Here is a 25702-nt window from a genome sequence, read left to right on the forward strand (position 1 = left end):
TGAAGTGAAAAATATGTGTATACTGTATACTATAGTGTGTACTGTATACTGTAGTGTATACTGTATACTGTATAGTATACTATAGTCACAGTGTGTACTGTATGGTGTATACTGTATACTGTATACTGTGTTGTGTACATTTATGATGCTTACTGAATGGTTTAGAGTATTTACTAATGGTTCAACCATACTATCGATCATCTGTATGTATGTATTTATGTATACATTCAACTACTTTTCATATGTATACAATACATTGGGGCAACCATAGCTTTTCACGGATAAGGGGGGGGGGAGGATAATTTCTAAGAAAATAAATTATTAACAACTATACATAGTTGTATAAAGCTAAGCCAGGACTTTTTATCCTAAATTATGGTGTCATGAATATTTATTAAAAGAATAAATATCCCGTTAAACCAGGGGGTTGGTAGTTTGTTTATCTACCTGCTAGTCTATAGCTCAACGTTACACTTACAACTGCTAACTAATACAGCACTCTATACACTTTAGCCTCGTTGCTCTAAACTATCTTAGAGAATTAATATTTTAAACATGGAATGCATTTTTCCTAATCCAATAACATGACTTTTCAATTGGAATTCTAAAATTTTAAAATTTCTTTTGAAAATCGACTTTTTATTTGTTTTAATCTTTAAAGATTTTGCAAATCTGTCAAAACTACGCAAAGCATATTTTTAATTTTATTTAAGAGTTTATTGCACAATGCATATGACATTCACGTTCTTAAAAAGAAAATTTAAAATCAGGATTCTTTAAGGTGAATAATGATGTTATTACCAAAAAGAAATGAATTCATTTAATTTTATCCTAATCCTATGTCAATTTTATGCATGTGTTCAATAATATATTTGACATTGGCGTACGTTCATCTTAAGTTATTAAAGTTGAAATTTCTCTTAGTTTAATCCCATCTAGACATAAGTAAAAGGTCAAATTACAGATACGACTTTGAGATCTTTTGGCTTCTCTCCTTTTGAATAAAGATCCCAAATTGATATGGTTTTGTACATTATAAATTCTTTTAAATATTTCTCCAAATAGGGGTGAAAATGATTGAAAGCGTATGTTATATATTTATAACGTGAAATTTATTTTAATTTGACGTAAAGCTGGAACCACTTAGATAACATTTGTGTCTGTTTTTCTTGTAGTCTCATAGTTTCCTGTTTCTTATTGATATTATATGTTGTAGTTTTTAGTAACTGCACATTGAACCTGATGCATTGAATTTGTTTTGAGGCAAAGAAAAAACGTTCCCAATTCGATTAATTTGATTTTTTAAAGTTCTTTGAAGGAATTTGATATTAAACACAAAAGCAAAGAACTTGGTATATAGAAATGACGTACAACCCTAAACATGCTGGCAATGGGGCGTTTGACGCCTCTTCCCTCTAGTTTTTTTGCACTAGCACTCTAATTTTTGACACTTACTATTTTAAAAATATTTTTTTTCTAAAAACGATCGTTTCGTTTTTTTACTTTCAAAAAACGATAAACATCTTTGAAGTCTTGGCAAAAAGGATAAAGATGATCATAAGGTTTTCAAAACATTTTAATTCCTGGACCAATTTGCCTCAAATTTGTATTAGCTAACTTGATAGAACCATAAAAAATGTTCTCAGCTTGGTTTAAAAGTTTACAGTTGAGTGAGTTGACTTTAATAATAAATGAAAGGAATTGAGTCTTTGTCACAAACTCTGATTTTCTAATACCCATATCCTTGCAACCCTATTTCGCAGACGTTAGATATTTCAAACTATAAATTCTGTTAGAACAAATAGCCTAAGTTTGAAATATCAAGGGTTTCCACCATTCGGTTGCCAAGATATAAGGATTAAAAAATTCGAGTTAGTGGGAAAAACTCAATTCCTTTCCTGGCAAAGTTGGGTTCCCAAGAAAGAAAGAAGCTTCTAGATTATTGTATAACGTGTAGTACCATAAAGGTATACTTTATGTAGTTTTCTAGACACATTCATCTTCATTATACTTACATACTTACCCTTCTAACCCTAGAACCATTCAAGAAGCAAAATAATTGTTTTTTTTTCTAAATATCCTCAGCATTGATGGTTGGAAAAAGGAAAAGAAAGAAAAGAAAAATGTATTGTAGGAAAAGATGTAAGCAGGTTTTTTAGTAATATATAAATACTTCGAAACTATCTCAAGTTAATATGGTGTATTCTTGAAATAATATAATCTCTATATTCAAGGTTTTTTGAGAAGTTCTTAATAAAACCATAAACTACTTTATAATCTATTTACTCCATTCGTTGGTTCTTCTTCATATTTCCTATGAAATTATATACATTTAACATCTGCTCGGTTAGACTACAAGAATTACAATAGGGGGTAGTGGGGATGGGGGAAGAGAAAGGAAGGAGAAGGAAGGAGAAGGAAGGAGAAGGAAGGAGAAGTAAAGGGGAGAAGTATGAAAAACCATGGAGAAAGCCGGGTTTTTGTTTTTTTGCTTTTATTTTGATAACAGTACGACATCATGGAAAAAGATCAAAGAAATTGATAATTGAAGTGAAATTCAGACTTTCCACTCAATACTAGGATTCTTTCATCTTTCCCATTAAATATTTAAGAAACCTTTTAACAAATTGCTTTTTGCACAATTTCTGTCTTTCCGAGATTTGGAGTTTAGAAACCGACAAAGTTTACTTAAAAATTTACAAAATTGTTGTGAAAGTAGTATTTGAAATATTAAACGAAGAATTTTTGAATAGAAAATATTTTGGCTCAAGGAAGAAAGAGCGTTTATATTTATAAATACAAATACAAGTATTTATAAATACAAATACAAATATTTATAAATACAAATACAAGTATTTATAAATGCTCTTAGCTATCAATTTCTCTCACACTTAAAAAAGCTCTGAAAAGACCTTTTAACATATTTATTTTTTCACTTACTAAACTTGATTTTAACATAATAGATTGTTTGTAAATATTGATGAAAGCGAAAATTGTTTAAACTATTAGTTCTCACAGTGATCCAAAGTGATGTATATGATAGTTTTTCCAATTGCTTCTTTATGGCTTCAGCTAAAAGTCTTTTGTATATGGCAAGGGCTACAAAAAAGTATAATCGAGTTTATGTGAGGTTAAAAGAAAGGCAGCCAAGTCTTGAAAATTGATGCATTCATTTCAGTCTAGATCGGGGTGTGCTCAACTTTCAAGTTGGAAATAACATTATTAAAACTGCTCATAAAAACGGCTGCAGCCATTTCGGCATTGTTTCAAATGGATTTTTTTGAAAAAAGAGGAAATTAACGAAAAGAAGAACTGTTAGCTTGTTATGGTTTATTCTGTTAACGAATAGAAGAACTGTTAGCTTGTTATGGTTTATTCTGTTAACGAATAGAAGAACTGTTAGCTTGTTATGGTTTATTCTGTTAACGAATAGAAGAACTGTTAGCTTGTTATGGTTTATTCTGTTAACGAATAGAAGAACTGTTAGCTTGTTATGGTTTATTCTGTTAACGAATAGAAGAACTGTTAGCTTGTTATGGTTTATTCTGTTAACGAATAGAAGAACTGTTAGCTTGTTATGGTTTTAAGTAGGCCAATGCACATAAAGCACAGCTATTGCGTGGTGTAAACAGACTCGTTTCTGTTAATAAGTGATTTAATGACTCATTTTGGGACGCCTTTTGCTTTGTAACAACATCCAATGCCGTTTAAAATTACTTTAATATCGTCTTCTTATTCTAAAGATTTCGGTTCATCTACAGTATATAAACCTAGATAGTAAGAATTGTGTTTATTTCTCTGTTGTTGGGAAAACTGCGGAAGTGCATAGGCGCATACAGTTTATACCTAACAAGGAAATTAAATATATTGAGTTAAGTTTCCCTTCACAAAATACTGTAGGGCTGGGGTGTGTACTGTACACTGTTATGTTATACAGAGTGTCCTAATAAACATGGAAATTAAAAACTACTTGAAAATCGTCTTCGATTTCCGATAGTGAGGTAATGATGAAAAGTATTCCCAAAAATTGTGTTTACGTTAAAATTTCACGTTGAACAAAGATGATAAAGAAGTCGTCACTGAATTAACATTTTTTTGAGGGCACAGTGTAGAAGAAGTCCTAACGATGTGTTCAAAATTGACTAAAAATAATTTGGCCGATGGTTATTTTGTGAGCATTGGCAGACACTGAATTGGACCTATACATCACAATTAGTGAGAATTGACTGACTGAACGCAAAGGCTTTCAATTCGTATTGGCTTGAAATATTAATGTTTGCATCTGATTGGTTAAACAATACAACTGCAAATACAACAATATTTAAGTGTATTTGATGTTGTTACATAGCAATTGGTCATCATGGACACTTATTAAATCTCTAATTAAGTGAAATGAGTTCATTACACTGCAAAATTGCTGTGTATCATGCTCATTGGACTTTTTTAAGATTCAAAAAGTCGTCTTCTATTTCAGAGTTTTCTGGTTTTCACAGCTATAGATTCATCTGTTTTTGCTGTGTTGTTTTCACATTTATGTTTGTATATATATCATTTCGGATTCCCAAACATTACTTGCAGTTTGTAACTTTGATTGTTCTTTTTTATTGCAAAAATGGTTTCCTTTCAAAATACTTCTATATATAACCGCAGGATAGTATTACAATGGCAGGAAGGATAGAGGAGGGGGGGGGGGGGCATGAAGTATATCAAAAATCCTTTCATTGAACCCTCCAATCTTCCTATTGTGTGTGTCCTTAATATTGTCAACAACATTCAGATAAATTTAGAAAATTCTATAAAAATATTTCAGTTGAGGCCTCTGGCCAGGTTTTACATAAAAATTCTTGCAAGCTCTTTAAGTCACATAATTACTCTGGGGAAATATACATTAAATACAATTCTATTCTTCAATGTTGTTCAATTAAAACGTTGACTCAATGACAATAACATTTTAGAATGGGACATTGTAAAAAATGTATTAGTCACTCGTAATGTATATATATATCCACTTTAATCCGTTTTAGAACATGCTAAATCCAAATTTTCAAATCTTTAACTAAAATTAACTATAACAGGGTTACTCACACAGGATGAGAATGTAAAGACGACCGAAAACACGTAAAAGTGACGATCCTAATGTTAAACTATGTATTCTACCTTAGATATGGTAATCTAATGCTTTATTTAATCATTAGGCAATAAAACAAACAAGTTTACAGTTACAGGGAATCTTGAATATAAGGAAACAGACAGTTAAAGTTCCGTACAATCATCTCTGAAGCCTCATCCTTTGTGGGTAACCCTGTATATAGCATCTAGTTTTTGAATCAAAATCCAAAATGAAGTGAAAAATATGTTCACTCTAATTTTTCCCTCATTTCTTACAAAACTTTGTGATAGGTCCATGAGGGGTGTCAAACGGCCTCTACTTTGGGTCGAAAACTTAATGTTGGACTCTAGAATATGTCCCCGCTCCTTTTCTGCAATTTAACCATTTAAATGGGCGAAAAATATTTTTTATTTGTTTACAAAGATTTAAGCCTTGTTAAATGAATTGATAGTTTCCTTGCATTAAACAACGCAATAATAATAACTATAAGAGTGGAAATACATCAAACTGTTAGATAAGGAGACTATATGTTTAAGCATTCTTGTATTTAATGTTGTTGTAAAGCAAACATATTTTTACCACATCATGCATGCACAAATATTCCCGAACACTCCCTTTCTAGCTCTAAATTGATTTTAACAATCTGCGAGTTTTTTTCAATTATTCTTTTCTTGTTTAACAATGAATGAGACTGATATTTAACTCAAAGTTGTGAAATAACAAAGTTCTTTTTACATTCTTTATAATGTTCAAACTCCGGGTGTAATTTAGTGTTTATAATGTCCTTCCATTTTTCCTCAAAACTTTATTAAAATTTTCTTTCATGTTAATTTTAAGCTTTTCCTTTTCCCGCTTGGGGAAGATTTCGTAATCTCGAAAAAAAAATCTTTAACCTAAGAGGACAATGTACAGGGTGTCCCAAAAAACATGGAACCAAGGAGACGATTAGAAATTATCTTTACAGAGAATAATATAACCTAAGGTCATTGGTAAAAATAAAATTACGTGTGCAAAGTAAATTTTATGTTATGTTAAACTAGGCATCACTATACTAGATCAATTATCATTTACAAAGACGATCTCAAAATCGCTATTTAGTTCACGTGATTTATACTTACTTTTAAAGGGATATTTTTTAAATAATGATTTTAATTTAGTCAACAGAGACCAATTTTAAGAATAATATAGGTAGTTAAACCTCGCAGATTTAATTGTGTCACTTCTCGTTTCACCCGATTCACAAGAAAACTGGTTAAACCAGTTTTACGTGGTTCAACAAATTTTTACTATTCACTGATTCTAAATAACTGAAGAGCGAAAACCGTCTGGAGCTGCAGCTTCGGTCACCTCAAAATGTCAAAAATGTCTAAATGTCAGAATGTAAGAAAACATTTTCTGCAGCTTGTCTTTCCCAGAATTGGTCTTTCGGGAGTTTGTCAATACGTCTTCGGACTATTCAATCAATCAACCCATGAACATTGAAGTAAAATTAAACTTTGTATATAGATAAAATCAAATCATGCCTCTCTCAACTCTAAATCAAAACTTTAAACTTAATTTGAAATCTGAGAAATATTTTCGCAAATAAAGTTTAAAAGCTTTATTTATGCACTGTGTTTTTTGAATAATGTATTACATATTACTACTGTTACTTAATAATTCTTTAGAATATGGTGTCATAGAAATAAAATAAATACATTAAAAAATGTGTATCTGTACTTTAAACATGAATATCAAATAAAAATAAATTTTGAGTGACTAGTCGAACTTGAATATCGCGACAATAAGTGAAATTGAGACAGCTAGAGAGAAGAGAATGAAGAGAAGAAGAACAATTTGTCTAATCTTTGATCCAGGTTTATCCTTGTTCTCTACAGGTATATCCTCCAGCTCTCCTCCCTTCTCTACAAATATATTAAATATTAAATATCCAGGTTTATCCTTGTTCTCTACAGGTATATCCTCCAGCTCTCCTCCCTTCTACAAATATATTAAATATTAAATATCCAGGTTTATCTTGTTCTCTACAGGTATATCCTCCACCTCTTCTCTGCACATATATTAAATATTAAATTAAACAATATTTTCTAACCGAGTTCTATCGGATTCTTGTCTTACAACAGTTACAAAGTTGAACCCTTACAAAGTGCTGTAAAACAAGTTTAACTTAATTCGGTAGTAGGCGATTAAATCAATATAATGACGACGACTTTCGATTAAAATTTTGATTTATATCAAGCTTTAAACAGCATGGATACACAAAAATATGGAAACAAAGAGAAGATTTCATCTTAAAAAGCATCTCTTTAATTGCTAGTAAATTTATATTTCGAAAAAAAATTATTAACAATAAAAACTTATTTACAAAAGTTGTCTTCATTTAATTGATAAAATAGCATACCACCGTATAACAAGTAATGTTAACAAATTATTTTTGACATCGAGACATAAAGAAAAGGTCAAATTCATGCAAACCTACTTGTACAACTTTATTACCACGAATCCTATAACTTTAATTTAAGGCCAACCTATGAGAAATGCATATTTATTGTGTCGTTATTCAAAATTCAAAATTGTTTTGTTCCGCTTAAAATCTGAAAAAGTTAAAAAATGTAGATTTGCTAGATTTTATTCTCACATTCTTTTCCTATCATTTTAACGACAAAAGGTCCCCCAAAAAAAAAATGTCTTTCCCTTTCAAATTCCATTTTCACTCGACTTCAAAAGGAAATGATTTTCCAGTTTGTGTGAAACTAAAAACCTTGTTGAACTAGAATACGTTTCTCGGCCTCACATTACATATTTAAAGAAATGTTTCATAATGGTTCAGCTAACTTTTTTCTTCATTTATTTAGTGATCTATATCGAATTAAAAACAACAAATACCAACAAAAGGATGAGACTGCAAAAGACGACCGTAAATTCTTAAAATGTGACAATTCTAAGGTTAAATTATGTATTCTACATAAGGTATATATATATAGAAATGGGATAGATTATTTAATGATTGGGCAAAGAAACAAGTTTACAGAAAATGGTTAATATAAGGAAACACGAAAGTAAAAGTTCCGTACATCGTCTCTGAAGCCTCATCCTTAGTAGGTTACCACTGTAGTAGCTTGAAAATCATCAAACTAAGTGTTTCATGTTCATTGAACTATTCAAGATCAAATCATAAGTCTAACATTCGTTATCCTAGACCACAGTTTAATGAAAAGCATATAAAACCATATAAAACCATATAAAACCATATAAAACCATATAAAAGCATTTAAAGCATATAAAAGCATATAAAAACATATAAAAGCATATAAAAGCATATAAAAATGATTTTCTTGCATTCTGTTTAATCAAACTTTGGTTGAATTAAAATAGAACAGCTTTAGGAGGCTGAGAAGAAATCTTCATAATTGGAGTACTATTGGAAATATTCAAGATCAAATCATAAGTCTAACATTCGTTATCCTAGACCACAGTTTAATGCCCCACCCCCCCCCCCCCCTGCAATAAGAAATACAATTATGAAGTACTCATTTATTATCATTTATCAAGTAAGATATGAATCATCATTCATACTAAACCCTTTAAATTTTGAAAAAATAAATATAGAAGATATCTTTAAAATAACTAACCTGCCATAGGATGAACCTCTGTCTTAGCCTCAGATCGTTCCATCATTAAATTGTGGAACGCCAGGAAGAGTTGAACCAGAGTGTAAACAATAATGTAAACAATCAAACAAGCAACATATCCTAGTAAACAATAATGTAAACAATCAAACAAGCAACATATCATAGTAAACAATAATGTAAACAATCAAACAAGCAACATATCCTAGTAAACAATCATGTAAACAATCAAGCAAGCAACATATTATAGAAAACAATAATGTAAACAATCAAACAAGGAACATATCCTAGTAAACAATAATGTTAACAATCAAACAAACAAACAACATATCCTAGTAAACAATAATGTAAACAATCAAACATGCAACTTATCCTAGAAAACAATTATGATTAGGCTTTTTTCTGTGATTTATCATTTACAACGCCATGAAAATACTCAACTAAATGTAGAAACCAAAAATCAAGCTTCAAATCGTCATATTTTTATAGCTTTGAGTCGTCTTTACCATTTCATCCTTCTTAGATTAAGAAGATTAAAATAGTGAATCATAAAACATAACTTAAATCTAACCTTTATATTCAATCCTGATAGCGGGTAGATCACCAGAGAGAAAAATGGCAGCAATACCTTAAATATACTTTACACTGTACAAATAATAATGTCCCCCCCCCAAAAAAAAAAAAGATCGAATAATGTGTACTAGTCTAAGATTGATGAACAAATGTGTATACTAGTCTAAGGTTGATGAACAAATGTGTACTGGTCTANATAAATGTGTACTGGTCTAGTTGAAGAATAAATGTGTACTGGTCTAGCTGTTGAATAAATGTGTACTGGTCTAGCTGTTGAAAGGTAATTTATATGGTAACTATTTATCCTCTTTAAGCTGATATATCAGGTATAGGAGGGAACAAGGTAATTTAGAAATACTCTTTTTTTAAATACTTTTTTCACAATCTTGTTTTGTATTCTTTTCAAGTTATCTAAATATTTATAAATATTTTCGACATTCATGCTTTTAGATTTGCTATATTAAAGTTAATACTAGTCAGAGACAGAATTTAATGAATACTGCACCAGTTCAAATCCTGAATCACAAATTCAAATTCCCAAGAATCGTTAGTTCATGATTTGAATTAGGTAGTTACAGGATTACAATAGGTGGCAACAGAGAAATAGAACAATTATTCACAACATCACAAGTGTCAAATATAACAAGGAAAACGATATTTTCTCACATGTTTTACATATTTTCCAACCTCCAAGATTAAATAAAAAAGTGTAAAACAAAAACTAAAGAACACATAAATTGCACTTATTATACTGTAAAACACTAAATTATTAAAAATTAAGACGGACAAAAAAACTTAATTGACACTTGTGACGTCAGAATACAGCTGTACTGGGAGTGTACAAATTCTATTTTGCCATCTATTGTACTAGAATCTATTTGGGTAATGCGGTCCCAGTAAATAAATAAATGAATAAAATTGTCTATGTTTAAAAAGAGAACATATTTTAAAAGTTTATAATTTTAAAGGTTTCAGGATTAAATTTCAGACAAAAAAAAGCAAAAACATGTTTTGAATTGATGTTGACATTTTATAAACTTTAAACCATTACAAACTTTGTGCAAAAGAAACTTTTTTTAAGAATGAAAACAAATTTCGAGATGTATGATCTAGAAATATAAATACTTTCAAGAACTATTAGAATTTTTTAGAATATCAATTCAAAACTTGTCTAATTGGAGTCTGGGAAGAAATCTTCATAATTGGAGTACTATTGGAAATTCCTTTTATTAGAGAACCCATGGACGTCTAGTTGGAGACCCCTAGATTCTTGTTTGAGACCCCAGATTTTCATTGGAGACCCACAGATTTTCATTGAAAACCTCCAGATTTTCATTGGAGACCGCAGATTTTTGTTGGAGACTTGGAGACCCCCAGATTCTAATTGGAGACCCCCGGATTTTCATAGGAGACCCCCGGATTTTCATAGGAGACCCCAGATTTTTGTCGGAGACCCCCAGATTTTCATTGGAGACCCCAGATTTTCATTGGAGACCCCAGATTTCATTGGAGACTCCATATTTTTGTTGGAAACCTCCATATTTTTGTTGGGAGACACCCATATTTTCGATGGAGACCGCCATATTTTCGTTGGAGACACCCAGATTCTAATTGGAAACCCCCCATATTTTTATTGGAGACCCCAGATTTTTGTTGGGGACCCCTAATATGGAGTGAAAATCTTTGGTTTCCAATAAAAATCTGGGGGTCTCCAACGAGAATATTGGGGTCTACCACGAGAATCTGGGGGTCTCCTGCGAAAATATGAGGGTCTCCTATGAAAGTCTATGAGTAAATAACTTTCCTAAAACAAACTTTATAATTTTATTATAGGAAGGTCCTGATACATGCTAACGTTTTCTTGGATCTTGTGCAAACAATTAGTAATGAATGCTAACCTATTGAAAAGGCGGCATTGCCCACAATGGTGTGTCCCCAGTTAAAGATAGGTCGAAATTTTGTACCAGGATGAGGCCTGAAATGGTAATTAAGAATTTTTAAGAGAGATTTTGTTTTTGAAATTCGAATATTCGAATACATATAGCAATGTCGAAACTAGTTTAGGCCATTCCAAAAAAATGGTTTATTTTGTTTCGAAAATTAAGATAACGATAAATGAACAATATTTTTTTTTAACTTTATGAAAGGGTGAAACTAAGGGGAATTTTTTAATGAAAATGCTCAAATCCACCTTGCACCAATTTCTAAATTTTCTTTAATATGTAGTTAAAAAAATATATGAGAATTTTTTTATAATAACGTTCATACTTTTTTGTTCAAATCAACTTACTAATATACAGAGCGTCCCATATCATATTAGATTATCTCTAATCTTTAACAACAAAATAAACCCTTAATACTCGAAGAACTTATAATTTTCCGCAAGAAAATTCTTATATAAGCCTTATGTTATTTTTTAAATTGATTCGTTATAATTAAATTTTCTTATTAGTCCCGAAAATCGCAATTTAGACCCGTTGACGGTCTAATATGATGTGGGACACCCTGTATATAAGCTAGAAAAGATCGTCAAAATAATTCAAGATAGCTTCAATATATATTTCTAGAAGTACTGAATTCAGAAAAGTTAAAATTGTAAAAATCCCATGAAAACTAATTAAATTATAAAAAAGGACTTTCCGGGAAATATATTTGTCAGAGTATAAACAAATATTTTTTTAAATTAAACAATTGTTGATATATCAAAAATGGACAAATGGACGGTAATCATTGGTTCAAGACGCACCTTTTCATATCGATTTGTTTTGAAAAAATTGTAAACTTAACCTTCTTCCATATATATTCTATCAGTTTTTTTAAATTGCTAATTACTGAATCAGTTTTGATTTTTGAGTTGTGTTTGCTGATGCAAATAAGATTTAACATTTTAGATGAAATAGTTTCAACACTTATTTTACTTCAATTCGTTAAATTAAAAAAGCACCTAATACCTAAACACTGCCATGACAGGTTGCATGAAGGCCAGGATTACTGTGGCGAGGCCGAGCGCTGGGTGAGGGTTGTTTCTAAAAGCATCACGTTTTTCTTTTAAACTCACATTAGTTGATTTTTACTAAACTTGTTTAGGAACTGTTAATTCCATAAAAATAATTAAAATTTTAAAAATTCTTTAAATTTATCAATAACAAGAAAATAAAAAGAATATTTATTGGAAATTATTCATTTACAAACCCTCTCACCAAAATGTTCTATGTCGAAGAATTTTAACCAAATTCAAGTTTGATGCATAATATATTCTAGAAAATTAATTTTAAGAAAAATAAATTAAATTTGAATTAATTTTAGAACTGATGTCAGACAAGATGCATTTAAATTTCATTTACTACTTAATTAAACATTATATCTTTTGATTCTAAGAAATGTGGTTCAGATATAGAACTCTACTAAATGTCTATTTTATTGTTAAATTTGAAAAAGAATTCTTACAAAATTTCGTTTTAACTCAATTTAAAATCTTTAAAAAAAGATGTTTTAAACTTTGTTTGTCCCAGGAAAAATAAACGTCAAATATTTCCCATTAGAAATCTATAAACCATAAAAGCATATAAAGCATATAAAAGCATATAAAACCATATAAAGCATATAAAACCATATAAAACCATATAAAACCATATAAAACCATATAAAAGCATTTAAAGCATATAAAAGCATATAAAAACATATAAAAGCATATAAAGCATATAAAAGCATATAAAAGCATATAAAAGCATATAAAAATGATTTTCTTGCATTCTGTTTAATCAAACTTTGGTTGAATTAAAATAGAACAGCTTTAATTTGATTAAACGGTTCAAGCGGGACTGTTGTTTTATGTTGAAGCTGCTTGCCATTTAAAGAGAGAGGAATGCACAATTCACAACGGTGCCCTTTCAATCTCTATCTGATCAATAATGGGGGAGATGTCGACATAGATAGCTTTAAAAGTTACTTTTAGAGAAACCACCATCGAAAATTATAAACTTTTAATCAGAAGATGATTGATAACTCATTTATTCTTAACCAGGCACATCGTGAATCGGACATGCCACTCTATAGTGTCACATGAATTCCGCCTACAGTCCCTTTAAAGAGGTTTAAGTTACTATTTACCTGATTGATTCTGCTGTATAATTCCATCCTTTATTATGAATCATGACAAGTATTAATCCTATAGCTGTAAACAGGACAGCGCTCATCATCAAGGATCTGTGAGCTGTAAACCAAACATCTGTGCCCATAACCTTGGTTCCCTAGACATACAACAGATTAAAAACTTAGGCCCTTGGATGCATAACAGAAATTGGATAAACCATTTAAAAAACTTAGTAAACACAACTTTATGATGGCGAAGCAAATTTTAAAGAATAGGCATTGCCAAAGTGTAAAACCTAATCTGCTCTTAACCTATGCAGATGATTAGTAAAAGGTTCAATTACATTTTTTTATATCACTGTTAATTATTTTCATACTTTAAAGGGAGTGTCTGTCGTCTGGTTGGAATACAGAGATAATGAAAAAATTTAGGATGTTTTGAGACCTTTATGAGACGGTTTTATTTGTTCAGCAAGAGAGATTGTATTGGAGATTTTGAGAATCGACGTTTTTACATTATTTGATAACAACGACAAAAAATGTATCAAAAATTCTACAGTAAACTATTTAGATGTTTAGAAAAATATTTCTCAATAGAAATTTGTCAATTAATCAATGATAGAATTAATTGTCTCATTTTCATCAATATTGAATTTCTTATTCTATAAATTTGTTCGCAGATTTTTTTCAAAATCTCAACTAGCCTGACACTCCCTTTCAGTCCAAGTTTACATGATTATCTTGGTAATATTAATGTTTTCAAATATATTTGTAGTTCATGAACAGCTATTGAATAGAAAGTTTTTGATAAATCCTTATGTTGAAGTTGACATCTGACATAGATATGAAATCAAATATTAATAAGCGGATTACGGTGGACCCAACTCTAAAGAGGATAAATCTTCTTAAGATAAATGTAAGAATCCTGTTAAAATATCGGATTCACCATGATGTATTTACAAATGAGAAAGGACTAACTTGAAGTGTTGAATTTCTGATTTGATCGTTGAATCTACTCAATTGAAATTTACGCAATAAACATAAATCAAAAATTATTAAAATATTTAAATATTGATTTGATCGAGTGTGTTGTATGGCAGAAAGAAACAAAATATAATTGTAATACGAGACCTTCGAAATATCGAGAAAATTAAAAATGAAGTTAGAAAACCTCAAAATGATATTTTACTATCTTATTTATGTCACAAAAAATATTCTAGCTATCGTAGATTGGTTAAAAATTTGCAAAATTTGCAAAAAAAATCTGATCCAGAAATAAATGAGTTTATAAGAATATATATTCACCTTCCAAGTATTTTTGAAGTATCTAGCAATCATCATCCCTGTTCCAGCACAACCAACCCAGGCAGCTATCATAGCTAAACCATGCACCTTGAGCAGAACCTTAGAACTTGAACCTTGTGCTTGAACTAGACCTAGAGCTGAGGGTTCTCCGCTACCAATCTTATTCTAGATAAATATATCTATATATTTAGCAGTCATCTCTGTCTGATCTTAACTAGTGAGCCCGTTGACATATTTGCCTCGAATTTTGAGGCAATCTTTAAATTGAGTTAGTTGACNTCATACTGGTTATATCCGTAGAGTGTAAGGGAAAGGGTTGAACAAAAAATATTTGTCTAACCTGAGCATGATATGATAGTTCTCCATCCCCCACGGCAACTAATATATGATATTTCTCATTCTTCAAATCTGCAGAGAAATCTATACCCTTAGATTTTAGCAATGTTCCACTAAACATGAAACATTATGAATGAACAGGTTTGTATGTATGTTAGAAGTAATATTCATAAATCACAATTTTTTCCATCCTCAATGATGAAATAGCGTAACGATGAATATGCGTCCTAAATGTACGTCCTCACTTTGTGTTTTTGTGTGCGTAATGTAGCTAGCTAACATAACTAAAGGTACACAAAATTAACATATAATCGCTCGGCTCATATGCAGGACATTGAGTTAAAGTGAATTAAATAAATTAAACAAAAACAACCAAGAATTTAAACTAAGAAAATAATGTGCGTCCACTTTACATATTTGAGCGTGGAAACATAAACAATTCTTAAGATCTTATTTTAGTGAAGAATAGTGTATCTTTTAGATTATGAATTTACCTCTCAAACTTGCAGTACATATCTCCTCCAATATTTGTTGTTGTTATTGTATTCAACTGGTTTTCTGAACTAGGGGTAGGGGCACTTTTTCCTGCACTTGTATACTCCTTCACTCCAGACTTCAAAGAATAAATACAATATTATCATCAATATTCTTATTAAAGGGAATGTCGTCGTAATCTAAGTGGCCCGCCATGTAAAGATGGGGAATGATAAACTTTAATCTGGTCAATATGTGTGCAAGATAACATCGTTTTTCGGACCTAAATAGTGTTTAATTTTATAAATTTCTTTCAGATTTAAAATAAAACATGGATATGCTTGATCAGACAAACCTTTCAAGGGTATTGTTGCGAATCAGACCTGCAACTCTATCATTGAAGGGTCTGACATTTTGTTTACACTTTACAGTCATTTTGAATAAAAGGTAACATGCATTGAAATCCATGCTTGTATGAGTGCCATACAGGATATGTATGTAGTATGTACCCTTCAAATCCTAAATATAAAACTATCGATGTTTGTGGATTTGTTTTCTATGTCAGAAGCTAAAACTATGTATTTAAACATGTAAGTTTCATTAAACCTACATTCACGATACATTTAACTTTTACTTTCTCTCAATGACAAAAATCAAGCAGTGCATCAGGAAATTAGATATTGGCTTGTTTTTATCAAATCGGCATCATTTGTCAGGTTTGATGTTTTTCTAGGGTTCAATTTAGCAAGGAACAAGAAATTTTCAAAAACAAAAATGAAAAAATGCTATGAAAAATTTGTATTAAGGTCGGAACTGTTGTTTACTTAATTTTTAAATAAACTGTATAAATTAAAGTATTAAAAAATAGTCCCCGTTCCTTGTATTTTGTATCTTTAAAGTTTTTTATTAGCCGATAGCAGATCTTTAGTTGTCTATGCATCTTAATTTGAGATACGGATTAGTTTCAGAACAAATTAAAGATCAATAAAAGTTTAGATTTGAAAGTAAATACCTGTGAGCAGATAAACATTATATCCTTGCCCATCTTTGAATCCTCGGATACACCCACAGCCACGTAGCCAGATCCTTTCCGATATCCTTCCCAAACCATCTAAATATATTCAGGTATATCCAATATCCTCGGATACACCCACAGCCACGTAACCAGACCCTTTCCGATATCCTTCCCAAACCATCTAAATATATTCAGGTATATCCAATATCCTCGGATACACCCACAGCCACGTAGCCAGACCCTTTCCGATATCCTTCCCAAACCATCTAAATATATTCAGGTATATCCAAAATCCACGGATACACCCACAGCCACATAACCAGACGCTTTCCGATATCCTTCCCAAACCATCTAAATATATTCAGGTATATCCAAAATCCACGGATACACCCACAGCCACGTAGCCAGACCCTTTCCGATATCCTTCCCAAACCATCTAAATATATTCATGTATACTCAATATCCTCGGATACACCCACAGCCACGTAGCCAGATCCTTTCCGATATCCTTCCCAAACCATCTAAATATATTCAGGTATATCCAAAATCCACGGATACACCCACAGCCACGTAACCAGAAGCTTTCCGATATCCTTCCCAAACCATCTAAATATATTCAGGTATATCCAATATCCTCGCATATGTGTTTTTCTGAAGGAATAGTCTATGTCCACATTAACCCTAAAAATACTCTGAAACGCACCTACTTCATTATTTATTTTGCCGTATCAATCTCGTTTTGAAAACTTCTTGAAAAAATTAGAGAAAAAAATAATTTAGAAAGGAGGGCTGGAAGATAAATGTTTATAAGGACAGAATGTTAGATAGATTTCAATATAGATATGTGTACAGATAGACAGACAAAGATAGAATGATAAAAAAAAGATTGATTTAAAAATGAATTATATAAAAATTGATTGATATAAAGATAGATTGGAAATGTGTTAAAGGCTAGTATTGTAAATGCTATTCCATGTTTAGATTTAAATTGTTTAAAAGCTAAAGTATCTGATAATTAGTGTCTGAATATGACAATAAAAGTTGTATTTTGAATCAGAGTAAGTGTTCTTTATCTATTCTTTACTTTCAATCCTAAATCTAGGTAAATTGATTCTTCCTTGAATCCTGTATATTTTGGAGTAGTTTAAACAGTATTGAACAATAGTATTGGATTGGTATGAAAGTGGTGAAAATCCAATAAGAATCAGTTGTCAAACTGTCCGACTGTCATACTATCTTATTCTTTAACTTCAATGCACACTCAATACAATAAATATCAGGAGAATGAGGATAAAAGAAACTACAATATACTCAATACAATAAATATCAGGAGAATAAGGATAAAAGAAACTACAATATACTCAATACAATAAATATCAGTAGAACAAGGATAAAGAAACTACAATACACTCAATACAATAAATATCAGAAGAACAAGGATAATGAAACTACAATACACTCAATACAATAAATATCAGGAGAATAAGGATAAAAGAAACTACAATACACTCAATACAATAAATATCAAGAGAAAAGGGATAAAAGAAACTTCAATGCACTCAGTACAATAAATATCAGAGGAACAAGGATAAAAGAAACTACAATACACACTCAATACAATAAATATCAGCAGAACAAGGACAAAATAAACTACAATACACACTCAATACAATAAATATCAGGAGAACAAGGATAAAATAAACTGAAATATACACTCAATACAATAAATTTCAGAAGAACAAGGATAAAGAATCTACAATACAAATTACACACTCAATACAATAAATATCAGGAGAACAAGGATAAAAGAAACTACAATACACATTCAGTACAAAAAATATCAGGAGATCAAGGATAAATAAACTACAATACACTCAATACAATAAATATCAGGAGAACAAGGATAAAAGAAACTACAACATACACTCGATACAATAAATATCAGGAGAAGAAGGATAAAATTAACTACAATATATGCTCATTACAAAAAATATCAGGAGAAGATGGATAAATAATTACAATACACTAAATACAATAAATATCAGGTGAATAAGGATAAAAAACTACAATACATACTCAATACAATAAATATCAGGAGAACAAGGATAAAATTAACTGCAATATATACTCATTACAATAAATATCAGGAGAAGATGGATAAATAATTACAATACACCAAATACAATAAATATCAGGAGAAAAAGGATAAAAAACTACAATACACACTCAATACAATAAATATCAGGAGAACAATGAAAAAAGAAACTACAATATTCACTCAATACAATAAATATCAGGAGAACAAGGGTAAAAGAAACTACAATACACTCAATACAATAAATATCAGGAGAACAAGAATTAAAGAAACTTCAATACACTCAATACAATAAATATCAGGAAAAGAAACTACAATACACTCAATACAATAAATATCAGGAGAACAAGGGTAAAAGAAACTACAATACACACAATACAATAAATATCAGGAGAACAAGGGTAAAAGAAACTACAATACACTCAATACAATAAATATCATGAGAACAAGGATTAAAGAAACTACAATACACTCAATACAATAAATATCAGGAGAACAAGGATTAAAGAAACTACAATACACACTCAATACAATAAATATCAGGAGAACAACAATAAAAGAAACTACAATACATTTAATACAATAAATATCAGGAGAACAAGGATAAAAGAAACTACAATACATTTAATACAATAAAATCAGGAGAAAAAGGTTGAAAGAAACTACAATGCACACAAAATACAATAAATATCAGGAGAAAAAGAAGAAACAATATACACTTAATACAATAAATATCAGGAGAACAAGGATACAAGGAAACTGCAATACAATAAATATCAGGAGAAAAAGGATAAAAGAAACTTATTCATTTGAAATTACGCTTTCAGTCCCTGTAAAAGCATATTTCAAATTTGGTGTTCTTATCTGAAAATATAAGATTTAAAATAGTTTGATGGATTACCTTATCCCCGTCCAGTTTCCAGGTAAACATATAATCACAGGTTTTAGTGTTCTCACAACCACTTGGAGATCCGAAACAATTCTTGTCCTAGAATATACAGAGGTAGTTAATATTAATTGTGTTAAATGTTCAGTCTGGTCTTACTGAATATATTCTTTCTTTGGTTGATTCTCATGTTTCGTTATGTTTGTAATATATTTTGAAACGTAATTTTGTTAAACACCAAAAAGCCATAATTAGAATGGATAAAAAAATCTAATGAGTGGTATAAAACCAATCCAGAGCAAAATGATGAGTTTAGAGAAGCATAAAACAGCTGGAATAATAAAACTCTTGTTATATAGAAGGAACCTTAACAAGTTAACAAGTTGTTCTTCATATCAAACTTATAGAAAAAGTTCAAAATTCAGAACAGGCTATTAGAAATATTAACAATAAATATCTATTTCTTTTCCCAATTTCGAACAAAATGACGAGGTTTCTTCTGAAAGAGTTTCAATCAAACTTGTTTACCCTTGATATATGTGACCCAAACATTAAAAATATCGGACACCCTATTATATAAGATTAAAACATAACCCAACCTGTGCACAACCAACAAAGGCCTCAGAATTGGATTTAACTCCCTCTGATTCTGGTTCAGGTTCAGATTCAGGTTCAGATTCGGGTTCAGGTTCAGGTTCTGACTCCGGTTCAGGTTCTCCAGTAGCAGCTGCATCAGGATTAGGAGGTCCAACAGTTACTGGTTCAGACGGGACTTTAACGTAGAATGATGCAAAATCTTTAACAACAGTGGCTAGAACCTAAATTACAAATTTGTGAAATTTTAAATATTGTCAACAGAATTTAAAATAAAACCATGATACATTTTCTTCTATTTACTTTTTTATCTATCAAGAAATGGCAAAGGCAAACTGTAGCTGAAGAATTTAGGAGCCAGAATTATAGCGCTTTCCTTCCGCCCACCACAAAATAAATCAGTAGCAAATATAGAGGTCCAAAGTAAATTACGTTGTAAACTGTCCATATAGCTAAATGTGCCCATTAGTAATTACGTAAAACATGTATTGTGATTGGTAGTTACAAGCTTCCGATTGATATTGATAGCTAACGAGATCGCGCCCAGTGGTAGTGGCTTTGATAGATCTCGGGATTGTGGCTGTGTGGTTCCCTGTTTTGATGAAATAGGTTGAGGATCGTTCCCATTGATTTGACATTGATAGTTACAATCTTCCAAATGATATTGATAGCTAACAAGATTGGGCCCATAGTGGCATTGATAGATCACAGAATTGTAGTCGTGTGGTTCCCTGTTTTGATAAATAGGTTGAGGATTGTGCCCATTAATTTGGCATTGATGGTTACAAGCTTCCGATTGATATTGATGGCTAACGAGATCACACCCAGTAGGTTGAGGATCATGCCCATTGATTTGGCATTGATAGTTACAAGCTTCTGATTAATATCGATATCTAACCAGATCCCACCCAGTGGTAGTGGAGTTGATCAAAGTGAATAAATATTAAAGTGGAACAGACTAAGGCAACGACGACAGGTTAGGCCATAAGGTTTTATTTGGTTCGCAAATAATTGCATGAAAAGATTTATTTTGGAATGGAAAGTAAAGACTATAAAAAATAGACTAAGGACCAATGTAAATGTCGTCTTCAGCTAGAACTTCAAAATTTTCATAATCAAAAATAATAAAAATTTTGTATGTTTGTATGTGTTTATATGCAAATACTATATAGTCGCTTAGAAAATTCATTGATTTTACCTGGTAGGCTTGTACTTCTAATTCTAAAAGAATTTATCTTTAAAACTGCTTATAGTTTTGTTTTACCCCCCCCCTTAAAAGAAAAAAAAATGTAAGCCCTTCCTGGGAAAAAAACCTGAATACGCCTCTCTTAATATCTTTAAAGGTAGCCTATTTATAGTTCTTAACTATTCTTAAATCTGTCAAAATACAAAAGTGAAGACCAAGAGATAAATTTTGAAGATCTTTATTTTTCGATTTCACAAATTCTGCATTCCTTGTTTTACAGATTATGCATGCAGGCATTATTGTGCTGTCTGAAATTATTTATTGTGCAGTAAAATGGCTAAAATTCCCTTCTAAAATCCTAATTTACGTTAATCTATATTTACAAATTCTAAGTCTGTGTTTGTAAACAAAGGCAAAGGGAGTCCAGTTTCTGTTGTACACTGTGCACTCCGTAAAGACCAATTTAAATACATAAATATATATTATTTTTAAATACTTGAGACATAAAATGTCGTCATCCAACTATGAGTTTGGACCACTTCAGTATTAAATCACTTTGGGAGTTGATAGTTCAGGGATTGTAGCCATGTTCCCTGTTTTGATAAACAGGTTGAGGATCATGCCCATTAATTTGGCATCAATAGTTACGGGATTGTAGCTGTGTGTTGACATTGATAGTCAAGAGAATCTGAGTTGTACCTAGATAGATACTTGTTGGGGAAACTGTTATGAAGTAGGGAATTTAGTACAAAAGTGGTAGCGGCCGCATGAATCAAGGAAGCCTTATTAAATGCCTAGAGCTCCAAGGAAGACAAATCAAGTGAGTATCTGGTTTAACAGGGTACTGAGAGAAACAATATAAGGAGATATCAATGAAGACGAGACAGCAACAGCAACACTGGACTGGAATTAATAAACGTTTCAAATCTCATGAATGTTTGACCTATTAATGATGAGTTAACAGAGAACTTTAAGCCTCAGAGAAAGTTATAAGAGGCCGGGAGTAGTTTGGAGGAAAAGTTAATGAAAACTTTAACAGTAGGGAACGAGTTAAAGAAACTACAAGAAGCTGACAAAGTCTTAAAGGAAGTTATCCAATGGGTTGTAGAAGGTAAAGACCCACACAGGCAGGAATTAAGAGGCAAAGTACCAGAAATGATGAATATGAGACAGATCTTGAATCCTATACTGTTAGCAATTAATGTAATGTTATGCTACAACAAGCACACAGGTCCAACAATGCTCTGCCCTTTTGTCTACCAACAGCAAGATTAAAAGAAGCGTTCCAGATCTGACATGAAGGAATAATGTCCGGACATAGAGGAGTAGCTGGCACATTAGACAAATTCCAGAGAACCTTTTATGTTTTATCCGCACAGGACAAGATTAGAAGACTAGAAGAACATTGTGATATCTGCCTTACGTAAGAGAAAAGTACAAGCACCTTTTTATATCTAAATATAGACAGTTCAACAAAGACTCTTGTTATTATGGATTGTATAGACCTGTAGAGGTAGAGAGGATAGAGTTTGTGATAGATTGAAACACCATTTTGAAGCTGATAAAAGTATAAAGCGATAAAAGTTAGGCAAATCTGTACACAACTATAGTGGGTAGTATTCTAAGAGCAATGGGAAGAGAGATGAAGAATGAATTGAATCTGGATGTGAAGGTGGCCTATAACATTAATAGTTACAGGATTGTAGCCATGTGTTGACATTGGTAGTCAAGAGAATCTAAGTTGTACCTGGATAGAAACTTGTTCAGTAAACTGTTATGGAGTAGGATATTTACTGCAAATCTAACATCTAACAGAGAGAATTCATGGGAGGATCATAGTCTCAAAGATATCCTTATTACGGTTTCTTAAATGACAATTTAATGGAAACCAAAGGGAAAGGGGAGTATGCATGGAGGAGGAATATGCAGGGCAAAACGAAGAAATAAGCCGAGGGGAAAGCAGTTCCTGTAAAATCTGCTGGAGGTTTCCAGGATAATTTTACTGAAGTTTTACCCTCACTTCCTCTGTGGGTGACAGCATCCTAGTATACAATATGCAATGTATTTAATATTTTATATATTTAAAGGGGCTGTTACAAGTGACCCTCCGCTAACATAGTGAAATGTCAAATTCACAACGTTACCCTTAGAAGCTTATTCTGGTCAAGTATGAGTTGGATATTCATGTTTTTGTTCCACTGAACTGTTCAATTTCATGTGTGGTTTCTCTGCATAAGTGACTTGTCTATTTCTTGCTTCAAAAACAATGTAAAAGTTATCAGAATTAAAAACGTTATCTTCTACATTATTGATCAGATTTAGGTTTCATGGTGAAAGCATGTGAACCAGACATAGAACCGGATATAGAAGGTTTATTTAAGGTATACGACAACAGTCATTTATAAGTCACGTGTACTGTGTAGATTCAAAGTAAATATACAGTAATCATAATGAAATAAAATATTGAATGGACCTGGCTTTTATTATGTTCCAATATTTATTGCAACATTAATTTATAATAAAACATCCGCCATAGACACAATACAAATTCTCAGTGCTTATAGAATAGTCATTGTTTCGTGGAAGATAGAATTTGCTGGAAATTTAAAGTAATTTCTCGCCAAATTGGAAAAAAACATACAAAATAGACTTTGGAAAACCAGCCAAGCTGCTGATATTTTGCTCACAAATAAAGATACAATGATTTTTGTACAAACAGCAAGATCGCGCTTTTGAGAATTATTAACAGATTTATTTTTTCATATTTTCATCAGCACTCAAAGCTGGGCATTATTAACAAACATTTATACTCAAAGTACTTAAGGTACTTCCTCTTCTGTTACTCTAGTGTACTCAAAGTACTGACAACTTTGTGTACTCTTAATATTGTCATTAATTAAGGTAATAATGACTAAAATAACTATTTAGAAAAGAATAAGTTTTGTTTCTTAAGAAAAGAAACTTTGTCATTGTTCCGGAAATTAATTTATTCATCAACAATCCCAGGCAAGACCCTTCAATAAAAGGAAGTTTAAAAAAAAAGAGTAAAAAAAGTATTTTCTAAAAATGAAGAAGGCATATGACATGAGTTGAAGCTATGTACATTGTACAAGTAAAGATCTAGCGACCCCTCCATGGGAAATTTTGCTACTTTGTTTACATTCGCATTTTCCTTATTAACCTACAATTGAGTTTTGAAGTCTTATATTTTGTGTTCTCCTTCAAAAATTCAGGTTAACAGGGTGAATATTGGAAAGTTGATGGAAGAAACATAACATAGACATAATTCTGCTAACTTCTTGCAATTTTTTAGCTATAGGGTAAGCCCCAACTAACGAGAAATAAAGCCTATATACAGTTAAATAACAGATTTTTTTCTTATTTTCTACATTGGTTTCCTGTAGATGCAAACTTGGCTTCGAGGCAGAGGACAAAATTTAAACGTAAAATATGTAAAAAGTGTCAATCGTTTATATCTAATTATTTGTGAATTACCCTAGCTGAGCCTAAACCTAAATTGATTCTCGGCAATTTTTTACGATCCGCCAATATAATAATGTACATCTTACCAGTATAAATATGTGCACAATGTTGATATTTGAAAATTGAATTTTAAATAAATTCAAGCGAATTTGATATTTTTCAAATATTTATTTTGCAACAATTCTTTTAATTTTGATAAATTTGCATTTAGGATTCTCCTAATCAGACCTGGAGTGGAAAATCTAATTTAACACAGAGGGTTCTCAGAAATTATATAATTTGTAAATTGTCTTATCACGAGTTTCATGCTTCCTGTCAGGAAAACATATTTTCTTCAAAAATTAGAATTTCCTCCTCACTCTCAAAAAAAATCTTTTTATGCTTCCCATATTTTATTTTTTAAGGGTTTATTCGCTAAAATGGGTCAATACAAGAATACTAGGGTAAACTGAATGAATTTTAGGATAAAAGATAAGAAAAATGTTTAAACTTGCTTTTAAATGTCCTATATTTCAAATTTCCCCCAAAGTATAAATTTATTGAAAAATTTATACCCCTGATTTTTTATCCAGTAACGTCGACCTTTACTGACCTTTTCTGCAGTACACTTGACATGTTTATATTCATCTACCAGAGTAGGGAAAGTTCCGATAATATTATCATTATCATCTCGGACCTAGAAGACATGTAAACTTGTTATTAAAAAATCAATCAATCATTTTAAACTCCTACAATCTATTTGTTAATTATATAAAAAAATGTACTTTCTAAACAATTTTGTTATATGCAAAATATAAAATATAAAAAGAAATAAAAATATAAAACGATCAATAATTTAATCAACAAATTAACAATTTATAACCTTGTTATTTTGGTTCACAGCATTATGAAGTTTTTGGACAGAAATTTTCNCATGTTCACAAT

General features: G+C 31.0%; 2 protein-coding genes and 1 long non-coding RNA gene across 3 annotated transcripts; all 3 read right to left on the reverse strand.

Moving 5' to 3' along the window:
• Positions 1 to 6695: 6695 nt before the first annotated feature.
• LOC111700327 (putative ferric-chelate reductase 1 homolog) lies at positions 6696 to 16651 on the reverse strand. The gene is made up of 10 exons (XM_023471208.1): positions 16532 to 16651; positions 15540 to 15658; positions 15050 to 15158; positions 14710 to 14874; positions 13423 to 13562; positions 12264 to 12338; positions 11211 to 11287; positions 9311 to 9367; positions 8743 to 8862; positions 6696 to 7014 (listed from the first exon to the last, which is right to left on the reverse strand). Exons 1-10 carry the CDS (start codon positions 16628 to 16630, stop codon positions 6869 to 6871), a joined length of 1107 nt encoding a protein of 368 aa, XP_023326976.1. The 5' UTR covers positions 16631 to 16651; the 3' UTR covers positions 6696 to 6868.
• Positions 16652 to 16955: 304 nt separating this feature from the next.
• Positions 16956 to 21967, reverse strand: LOC111700308 (putative ferric-chelate reductase 1 homolog). The gene is made up of 4 exons (XM_023471179.1): positions 21851 to 21967; positions 20115 to 20333; positions 19531 to 19617; positions 16956 to 17055 (listed from the first exon to the last, which is right to left on the reverse strand). Exons 1-4 carry the CDS (start codon positions 21965 to 21967, stop codon positions 16981 to 16983), a joined length of 498 nt encoding a protein of 165 aa, XP_023326947.1. The 3' UTR covers positions 16956 to 16980.
• A 1330-nt stretch (positions 21968 to 23297) lies between these two features.
• Positions 23298 to 25477, reverse strand: LOC111700328 (uncharacterized). Its single transcript, XR_002764967.1, has 2 exons — positions 25371 to 25477; positions 23298 to 23337 (listed from the first exon to the last, which is right to left on the reverse strand). It is a non-coding gene; the product is annotated as an uncharacterized LOC111700328 (long non-coding RNA).
• Between the last annotated feature and the right edge of the window lie 225 nt (positions 25478 to 25702).

Source organism: Eurytemora carolleeae, unplaced genomic scaffold (genome assembly GCF_000591075.1).
Source record: "Eurytemora carolleeae unplaced genomic scaffold, Eaff_2.0 scaffold395, whole genome shotgun sequence".
NCBI classification, from domain to species: Eukaryota; Metazoa; Arthropoda; class Copepoda; order Calanoida; family Temoridae; genus Eurytemora; species Eurytemora carolleeae.

Coding starts and splice junctions, on each gene's coding strand:
- LOC111700327 (XM_023471208.1), bottom strand. CDS start 16,630: ATGGTTTGGGAAGGATATCGGAAAGGATCTGGCTACGTGGCTGTGGGT. Junction 13,563..14,709: donor ACTTCAAAAATACTTGGAAG/GTGAATATATAT, acceptor TTGTATGTCTAG/GGAACCAAGGTTATGGGCAC. Junction 9,368..11,210: donor CAATGCCGCCTTTTCAATAG/GTTAGCATTCAT, acceptor AGTATATTTAAG/GTATTGCTGCCATTTTTCTC.
- LOC111700308 (XM_023471179.1), bottom strand. CDS start 21,967: ATGTCAACACACAGCTACAATCCCGTAACTATTGATGCCAAATTAATG. Junction 19,618..20,114: donor CCTTTGTTGGTTGTGCACAG/GTTGGGTTATGT, acceptor TGTATATTCTAG/GACAAGAATTGTTTCGGATC. Junction 17,056..19,530: donor GGAAACTGGACGGGGATAAG/GTAATCCATCAA, acceptor GAATATATTTAG/ATGGTTTGGGAAGGATATCG.